The sequence below is a fragment of the Lactuca serriola genome, chromosome 8, assembly GCF_051521515.1.
Source record: "Lactuca serriola cultivar US96UC23 chromosome 8, Lser_US96UC23_V15, whole genome shotgun sequence".
NCBI classification, from domain to species: domain Eukaryota; kingdom Viridiplantae; phylum Streptophyta; class Magnoliopsida; order Asterales; family Asteraceae; genus Lactuca; species Lactuca serriola.
In genome coordinates this window covers 156,029,845-156,039,872 of record NC_136415.1, presented here as the reverse complement: position 1 = coordinate 156,039,872, position 10,028 = coordinate 156,029,845, and the positions used below count along the sequence as shown (strand labels likewise).

The window sequence follows — 10,028 nt, the reverse complement described above, 5'->3', positions numbered from 1 at the left end:
TGTCTCACCATGTTTAATCTTTTTATGTCAAAGAAAGTTATAACATTATCTCATTAAAATCGGTCTCGATCCGAATTAAATAAACAAGCACAACACAAATCACTATCTTACCTTATTCTTCCTATTTTCTATTAGCCAAAAACGTAATCCATTACAAATATTATCCATATAAATAAAAGGAAAAAGAACTCACTTTAGGACCAAAAAAAAAAACAATAATGAGATGCCCATCCAGCAAAAGAGGAATATAACAAAACTAAGCAACATGTATTTTAATTAAGCGAACATTTGGAATCCTCAATCATCACAAATATTTTTAATCTACTTCTTAAATTAAAAAGAAAACAAACAAAAAAAATAGTAAACAATCCACGACACATCACATGTAGGGGAAAATAATTTGTGCTCCCCATCTATAATACAAAAATATTAATTTAAAAAAAAAAAAAAAAAAAAAAAAAAAAACTCATTTACTTCCGAGTTGACTCATGATTATCGAGTCAATGTTTTGGTGGTGGTGGCACTGCAGGTTTACACTGATAACACTTAGCAAACAGACCGAATGTGTCAACCTGGCGTACAAAGTTTGTCATGCTCGCCCATCCACCAAATCCAAACCCAACCACTAAAACCCATACGACCACAAAGGCATTGATCACATACATTGCGGTCCAGCTTGGTAGGAAACCCGGAGGCTTCTCAGCCGCATTCTGTAAAAAAAAATTAAAACTGTTATTATAGCATTGTACTTTAAATCAAATCACAATATCAAAAAAAATGTTTTTAGATAAGACACTGTATCAAAAAACTATCTAAATTTTTTTTATAGATAAAATTGAAAATATATATATATATTTTTTAATTTTACCTGTCGGGCAGATGCTTTTCTGTAGGTGAGCATATGGGCAAGGGCAGGAATGATGTAGACCGTGAAGCTGACCAAAAGTGCCCCAACTGCTGAATTGATGGGTCCAAAGAAAGGAAAAATGATAGCCAAAAACCATATGGGTATAACTACGGGCAGCCTCGCTACTGCCCGTAAACATATGCTCTTTGTATCATGCATCCCTATTACCTTCTCCCACACAAAATACAACGGCGTACATGCGAATCCAAATGTAATAAACTGTCGAATAAAACCCAGTAAAAATGTAAACATGATGTAATTTGCATTACATGGTTGTAGAGTAGTAAGGGGTAGCATGGTAATTTTACCTGATGAATGAGCATGAGAATGACGGCAGCATCACGCCACCGGGTTTTGGGAAGGAGGGAGAAGGCGTTGGAGTGGTTGAGAAGCTCGTCGCCGAAGGCCCAGTAGACGGCGGCGGATGATGGAAGGGTTAGTGTGAAAACATAGAGAGTGGCAAGAAGGTAAATATACTTGAACTTTTGGGGTTTCCACATCGCGTGCATAATTTCACTATAAATAATAAATAATAAAGAATTAATAAATATATATAATAAGGTCAGAATTGGAATTTGGTATTAGGATTTTTGGATTTTTTTAAACTAAAAAAAACAAAATCTTCAGGTTCAAACACCCGGACAACCTGGCGAAAGCTGCGCATAGATTATAGAAGAAGAATAAAAGGTGCTTTTACACCCATTTTTCCAAAAAAGAAAAAAATTCGATTACCATTAAATTTAATATTCTATTAAGAACCAAATATTTTAAAAAAAATATTCCTTACAAGGCAAAAATTAATAACATAACATAAAGTTCTTAAAATTTAATTTAAAAGATTAGAATATAAAAATCGTAACTTTCTTCATAATAAAAACATTTTTCAATAAAGTCCAGATGTACACCATGCATTGAAGGTTGTACGTTGGTGCGTGTAAAAAAATAGACTTACACAGTGACAGCATGTCCGCCGAAGGTGTACAGAATATTGGTGGCGCCGGTGAAATACAACACAAGCTTCTGTGGAGCAGAATGTTCAACGCCATCAACCTGCAACTCCCATGAAAGAGACAACAAATGAGAACAATAATTCTTCAAAAACTTGTACATTGTGGAGTTTAATTTGTACATCGATCTCGATTTGGCCTTTTTATTGTTTCCAATGTGTACACAACAACCGAGTTTCTCAAATCACTACACTGACTTTATTTCATCTTTCCAAATATAGAATCCACTAAAAGGAAAGAACTTTCAAGTTGTGCATTACGCATTGGAGATTGTGTATTAAGGAGTTTTAGAGAGAGAAAGAGAACCTGGCCATGGATTAAAGCTGCAATCGCCATATACCACGCAGTGTAAGTGGTCATTCCAAGGCCCAGAAATGACCAGATTCTGTAGTTATGGAATGAAGGAATGAAGACAGTGGTTGCACAGCAAGCTCCAAAAATATATGTCCATGTCCTCTTGTCCAGATGATCATTTATGTAGTATATGTTGCTGTTATTTTGTAGAAACAAAAAAAAAATCGATATTACTCAAAATTTTCATTGATCAAAATTATCGAAAAAAACAAGATCACAATGAATACATACCTTGCACAAGCTATAAGTTGTATTACAGAGCCAAAGAGAAGAAAAGTGCAGTTGAAAGCTAGACCTATTGCTTTCCAATAAGGCCCAAGCAATCCATCAAGAACTTCAAACCACTACAAATTTAAAAACGATTGTGTAAGAAGATTGATAATATTGTGATTAAGTTTGGGAAAAGTTGATGAATCGGAGATAATATACCTGAATAACATGGTTTTTGAAGTTAACATTTTCCTTCTCTTTTCTAGCTCTGTATTCAACGTAAAGGACACTGATAAGGTACGCAGTCCAGCTTCCGAGAAGACCATAGAAGATTTGAAGAACAATCCCTGATACCATTCCCAATTGAGAAAACGAATATGGAAGGGTTAATAGCACTTGTGCCACCTGCATAAACACATGTACGTTCAGGTTTCAATTAGTCGGTTTAAAGTGAAGAAGGAATCTAATTATGGAGTTGGATTGTTGTATGCTTTACTTGATTTGACGAACAACTAAACCAAGCATCCCAAACAGAGCCTCCATGCCATAGTATATTTTTCATACTGAAAACAGAGTGATCTTCGAATTCACCATCTCCTCCTTTCCCGCCTCTTTCTCCATTTTCAGTCTCGCTGTAATTCGACGGAACTATTGACTCCTCAGCTTGCTTTTCACCCAACATTTCTTCGATTATCTAGTCAAATCATCGAGGCAGATCTAGAATCAGAAACAGAAAACTCCAGATCCAAACAAACAAACAAACAAAACAAAATTCTAACAAGCTCTTACCGCGTTACCGTAGTCCCTAGATCCTGGAAGATGCAAATAAATGTTGGGTTGTTTCTTCAAAGAAATGGAAGTTTTATATAGAGAGAAAAGGAAGTGTTGTATGTATATGCAATGAATTATGTATGTACGACGTGATTGTGGAGTCGAGCAATAATTGCAAAAGCGGCCGCTAAAAATTTGAATGCGTTTGCTCCTTTACCAAATTTTCTGCAAAGGCGGCAAGGGAGAGAGGTGGAAAAGGAGTGGCAGCGCCGGATGGAGCAGAGCAGACACCCTCTCAGAGGTTTTTAATTCTGGAGAGAGGAACAAAAGCTAACGACTTATTTTATAGTGTTTGCCGGGTGTGAATATATATATATATATATATATATATATATATATATATATATATATATATATATATATATATATATATATATATATATATATATATATATATATATATATATATATATATATATATATATATATATATATATATATATATATACTTGAATTTCATTCATTTGAAACCCTTATTTTTTTTTTTTTTTTTCTTTCACCACATACATTTGAAACTTCCATGACTTTTCAATTTCTTTATAATAATAATTATAATTTGGTAATTAGGTTAAATAAATATCAAATCTAAAGTGTATTCATATATAAACTAAATTTCAATATTAAAATAATATCTTTAATTATACTTATAAAATTATGTTTTTTTAACTTTTAACATATTATACTTAATTTATTAGTTTTGATATGTTGTTGAATCTAAACCATTATCATTTTAAATGTATAATTTTTGAACAATTTGTATAAAATACTTAAACTATTAATTAAAATATAACATTATAGGCTCAACTTAAATATAAATTTTATTTAACTTAAACAATCTAAAGATTATTTTATAAATAATTAAAAGTGATAAATTGTAGTGTCTTTTTAATAATGATTGTAAATTGGTTAATAAGGTTAAATAAATATCAAACCTAAAATGTAATCATAAATAGACTAAATTTCAATTTTAAAATAATATCTTTACTTCTATTTATAAAGTTATGACTTTAAATTTTAACATATTATACTTAATTTATTAGATTTAAAATGTTGTTGCATGTAAACCATTATCAGTTGAAAGCTATAATTTTTGAACAGTTTGGACAAAATACTTAAATTGTTAATTTAAATATAACATTACAGTGTCAACTTAAATATAAATTTTAGTTCCACTAAAAAAACCAAATAATATTTTGTAAATAGTTAAAAGTGATAAATTATAGTGATAAATGCAAAAACTAAATTGTAATGTCAGTTTAACTAAAATATTTCCTAAATATATTTATCTAATCGTTACAAATTTTCAAATAAGTAGCATAAAATAACTTATAATAAGAATAGTTAAAAATAATTCTATATAAATGATTATATTGTTACCTTTAAAATCAAAAAATAATGTTTGATTTTTAAATAATTATAATGATAGAAATTAAAACATTAAGCAAATATATTTTAAAAAATTAGTTAAAAATAACAACTATAAATAATATTAAACCATATATAATATTTAATTTTATTGATGTGTAACTCGCGAGTAGAAGTCATTCAAACGAATGGGATTATGACGTTATAATAGATTTATATATTAGCATACAATTCAAAATAGTCAATATATTATATCAAATTTATATACGAATTATTATATCAAGTTTAACAACAACGTTAGTGTTATATTTTAAAAAATATATATTTGTAAAAACTTCAACTATATAGGTGTTTCTGCGCATTACAATGTCAACTCAAATATAAATTTCAGTTCCATTTAAAGAAAACTAAAGAATAAATTATAAATAGTTAAAAGTGATAAATTGTAGTGATAAAAGCAAAAACTAAATTGTAATTTCAATTTAGCTAAAATATTTCTTAAATATATTTTTATAATCATTAAAAGTTTCTAAATAAGTAGCTTAAAATAATTTACAATAACAATAGTTAAAAACAACTCTATATAAATGATTATATTGTTAGCTTTAAAATGAAAAAACAATGTTTGATGTTTTAAATAATTATAATGATAGAAATTAAAACATTAAGCAAATAAATTTTAAAAAAATAATTAACAATAAAAACAACTATAAATAACATCAAATCATATATTATATTTAATTTTATTCATGTGTAACTCGCAGGTAGAAGTCAATCAAACGATTGAGATTAAGAAATTATAATAAATGTATATATTATCATATAATTCAAAATAATCAATATATTATATCAATTTAGTATATACAAATTATTATATCAAATTTAACAACAACGTTATTGTTATATTTAAGAAATCATATATTTATAAATACTTCAACTATATAGGTGTTTCTGCGCAACGCACGGGCATTCGCCTAGTATATAATATGTCGCTGTTGGCTATCTCCAACTCATCTCCATTTTTTCCTATAAATGAAATAAAAAAATAGGATAAATAGTTTTTCAACTCCAACCTTACTCTATTTTTTACCTTATTTTTTACCCTAAAAAGTATATTTTTAAAATATTTCGTTTTTATAACTTATAGATATTGTCAAATACACCCCATATGATAGAATCTAAATAATTTAGCAGGAAAATAACACTTGAATAAAAAAGTTAGGGCCCGATTCAAGAGGGGCTTAGTCTCCAATTACAGAACGAAGTCTGAAGATAATCTAAAACAGAATGAATGAAAAACTAATTACGAGGCCTGCTAAGTAACATAACTAAACAAGTTAATTAATTGATCCTAAAAACTTGCTAAAAAACTGCTTATCCACTACTTATGTTTTCCCGCCAGAGAATGGGTCAAATAAATAAGCTAAGAGTGAATTAAATTGGTTCTTTTGAGCTAAAGCTTTGACCCGGTTCTTCCTTCGTGAGTAGACCTGTAACGGTGTTGTATCATTACTTCCCTCTCAGTAAAACGTCTTGTCCTCAAGGCGGAAATCTGGAAATTGGGCAGCAAGAAGATCATAGTTTTCCCAAGTTGCTTTTTCGGAGGGTCGGTGGCACCATAAAATTAAGAGCTCTAAAACCGGTTGACCAACTTCAATGACTTAATGGTGGGCAAGGACCGAACTTGGTTGTAAATCGAACTCCCAATCCTTAGTGATAGGTAAAGGTGGAGCCGAAGTAGATGGGAAAGAACCACGAGCTGGTTTAAGCATGGAGACATGAAACACAGGATGGATACGAGCTTCTGGAGGAAGTTCCAACTAGTAAGCGACCGGTTCGACCTTACGAGAGATATGATACGGACCATAGAATCTGGGAGAAAGCTTTTCATAACGTCGTTTTGCTAAAATCTTCTGTCGATACGGCTAGATTTTTAGGAAAACATAATCACCTTCTTGAGACGAAAGTTCACGACGCTTGGTGTTAGCTTGGTTGTGCATCCAGTCTTGGGCCTTGAGTAAATTATTTCGGAGAAGCATAAGCATATCATCCTTGTCAATGAGTTGGTGCTCCAGATCTACATTATTAGTCTCTCCAACTACATAAAGGGGAAGCGGTGGAGGTTACCAGCCATAAACGACAGAAAATAGAGTTGTACCTATTGACGTGTGAAAACCCGTGTTGTAGGAATATTCAGCCCATGGTAAATAAAAGCACCACTTGATCGGTTGTTCATGAATAAAGCATCTCAAATATGCCACTAGGCATCGATTAAGCACTTTCGTCTGACCGTTCGTTTGAGGATGGTAACTTGTACTCATTTGCAACTTTGTTTGGCATAATCGAAACAGTTCCTGCCAAAAGTTACTAAGAAAAACGACATCCCAATCAGAGATAATAGGAAAACCATGAAGACGAACAATCTCTCTACAGAAGAGTGATGCAACTCCCTTGGCAGTATATGGGTGTGATAAGCCAAGAAAATGAGCATATTTGCTTAACCGATCAACCACAACTAGAATGGTATCAACCCGATTAGAAATAGGAAAACCCACAATAAAATCCATTGAAATGTCTTCCCAAACATGCGTAGAAACAGGTAAGGGTTGGAGCAACCCTGCAGGAGATAAAGTTTCATACTTTTGTTGTTGGTAGGTCAAACATTACTAAACAAAAAGACGAATATCCTGCTTCATTTTGGGCCAAAAATATTGAGTTGAGAGACGTTTTAAGGTATTCAAAAACCAACCATGACCACCCATTGGAGTTGCATGAGCCTCATGTAATAATTTGCGTATGAGGTCAAAAACATCAGGGATCACCAAGCGCTTTTTGTAAAATAGGAGTTGACCAGTGAAAAAAAATCCAAGAACCAAAGTCGGATCAGATGCCAGTTGGCTGATTATGTTACTGGTGTAATCGTCTGAATGTAAGCCAATCTTGATATCAGCCATTTCAGAACAATAGGGCACTGATAGTGTAAAGAAATCACCTGAGTGGGGTCGACGTGATAAAGCATCGGCTCCTCTGTTCTCCTTTCCAGCACGGTGAGTAATGGAAAAGTCATATGATATTACTTTTAGTAACAGTCGTTGTTGCTCGGTTGCTGTAATCCGTTGTTCTAACAAAAACTTTAGAGTGTAATGATCCGTGCGAATGAAGAAATGGCGACATAGCAAGTAGTGGTTCCATTTCTGAACGACCAACACCAAAGCGAGTAATTCGCGATTGTAAGCGAATTTAAAACGGTTCGCATGCGAGAAACCCTTACTGAAATATGCTACTGGGTCATCTTCTTGAGAAAGTATAGCCCCCACCCCGTCTGAGGAGGCGTCACATTCCACCGTGAAGGCATTTGAGAAATCAGGTAAACGGAGAACCGGGGTAGACATGAGAGCTTGTTTTAAATTCTAGAAGGCTTTCAAGGCATCCGGGGACCAAAAAAACTGTCTTTCTTAGTTAGAGTTGTAAGTGGAAGAGCTATCAACCCATAGTTACGAACGAAGCGTCGATAATATCCTGTGAGCCCCAAAAATCTCCGGACTTCTTTTACAAAAGTTGGGATAGGCCACGATTGAATCGATGAGATTTTTTCTTGTTCCACATGTACACCTGCAAAAGTAATGACATGACCCAGAAATACCACTTGGGATTTACCGAAGCAACATTTGGACAGTTTGGCAAAGAATTTATGGTTATGAAGCAGTGTAAGAGTTTGTTCTAAATGATCAATGTGTTTCTCATGTCATGAATATAAATTAGTATGTCATAAAAAAACCAATATAAAGTGCCTCAAATATGCTCTGAATAGATCATTCATTACCGAATGAAAAGTTGAGGGAGCATTTGTAAGCCCAAAGGGCATAACGTTGAACTCATTAACCCTTTTGGCGTCCAAATTGGGAATGGAGATATCATCAGATGTAATCAACTATGCAAGGATGTTCCGGTGCACTGAAACATCCTTGCATAGTTGATTACATCTGATGATATCTCCATTCCTAATTTGGACGCCAAAAGGGTTAATGAATTTGGTGCTCATCTTCAATTCATGAACCAGAGTATCGGATATAAAATTATGGGTGGAACCACCATCTATCAAGATCAGTACTTCAGTTGTCCCAATAGCAGCATAAAGTTTTATTGTGGATACCTGTGATTTTCCAAAGATGGCATGTAAGCTTATTTCAGCAAGGCCCTCTTGATCACCTGATTCCTCCTCTGCAGTGGTATTGACTGGTTTCTCTTGTTCTTCCGAAGCTTCCAATAGTTTGAATGTGTCTGCTTTACAACGATGACCTGGTCCATATTTTTCCCCAGACCGAAAACACTCTCCTTTAAGGAATCGGTTTTGTTTTTCAATATTAGAGATTCGAAGGGGTGTTCGTTGGGATATAGGATTTTGTGTGTTAGGGTGAATAGTACTTTTGGTATCTCTTGAAAAAGGTTTTGGGCTTGGGCTCCATGTAGTTCCTCTAATGGGTTTGGAAACACCCACTTTAGATTCATACTCTAGGGCTAAACTCGCTGCGTTATATACAGTACGTGGTTTCTGAATGCGCACGTTTGCTTTGAGCTCTTCTTTGAGACCGTTTAGGAAAACTCCCAACAAACAATTTTCTGGCCAATTAGAAACCCTAGCTGATTGTTTAGCAAATTCCTGTCTATATTCTTGAATGGATCCCATTTGTTTGATGCTACAAAGATATTCATCCGGATTTTGGAACTCAGCTGGCCCAAAGTTTTTCTGGAATGCGAGAACTAATTCTTCCTATAGAGTGATGGTTTGATCCGCTGAGAGCCATGAGAAGAGATCTAAAGCATCACCATCCAAATGCATAGAAGTTACATCAACTTTCTCGGCATTTGGAATTTGATAATAATGAAAATATTTTTCTGCTTTTAAGACCCAACCACATGGATCTCCCCCATCATATGTTGGAAAATCAATTTTTGTAAAAGGCCTGTTATGTTGAAATCTCCATGAGCTATCTCCTTCGTCGTTTTTCCCAAAAATGTTGTATGATTTCCCTCGTGGTGTGTGGACTTGATTTTTGAGGGCTGCAACGTCTTGAGTGTCTCTATGGATTCCAACCGAGCCGAGATCTCAGCCAATTGCGCTGTAATTGGGTCGACGTCTCCTTGATTTGTCGAACCCCGGGTGTTAGGTGCCATTCGAGTTTCCCGATAATGGAACCAATGATAGAATCTAAATAATTTAGCAGGAAAATAACACTTGAATTAAAAAAGATAGGGCCCGATTCGAGAGGGGCTTAGTCTCCAAATTACAGAACGAAGTCTAAAGATAATCTAAAACAAAATGAATGAAAAACTAATTACAAGGGCTGCTAAGT

The 10,028-nt window shown here is 33.5% G+C and overlaps 1 protein-coding gene across 1 annotated transcript; it reads right to left on the bottom strand.

Annotated features, from left to right (window-relative positions):
• Positions 1–248: 248 nt before the first annotated feature.
• On the bottom strand, positions 249–3,593 carry LOC145066215 (auxin transporter-like protein 2). Its single transcript, XM_079013427.1, has 9 exons — positions 3,268–3,593; positions 2,975–3,172; positions 2,698–2,883; positions 2,500–2,612; positions 2,221–2,404; positions 1,860–1,957; positions 1,216–1,423; positions 869–1,126; positions 249–710 (listed from the first exon to the last, which is right to left on the bottom strand). Exons 2-9 carry the CDS (start codon positions 3,158–3,160, stop codon positions 501–503), a joined length of 1,443 nt encoding a protein of 480 aa, XP_078869553.1. The 5' UTR covers positions 3,161–3,172; positions 3,268–3,593; the 3' UTR covers positions 249–500.
• Positions 3,594–10,028: the final 6,435 nt, after the last annotated feature.

What these genes read in the sequence shown, in the direction of transcription:
- LOC145066215 (XM_079013427.1), bottom strand. Translation starts at nt 3,160, where the DNA reads ATGTTGGGTGAAAAGCAAGCTGAGGAGTCAATAGTTCCGTCGAATTAC. An exon ending in TTAGTTGTTCGTCAAATCAA is followed by an intron (nt 2,884 to 2,974) that starts GTAAAGCATACA and finishes GTGTTTATGCAG; the next exon opens with GTGGCACAAGTGCTATTAAC. An exon ending in GAAAAGCATCTGCCCGACAG is followed by an intron (nt 711 to 868) that starts GTAAAATTAAAA and finishes TTTTTTTTACAG; the next exon opens with AATGCGGCTGAGAAGCCTCC.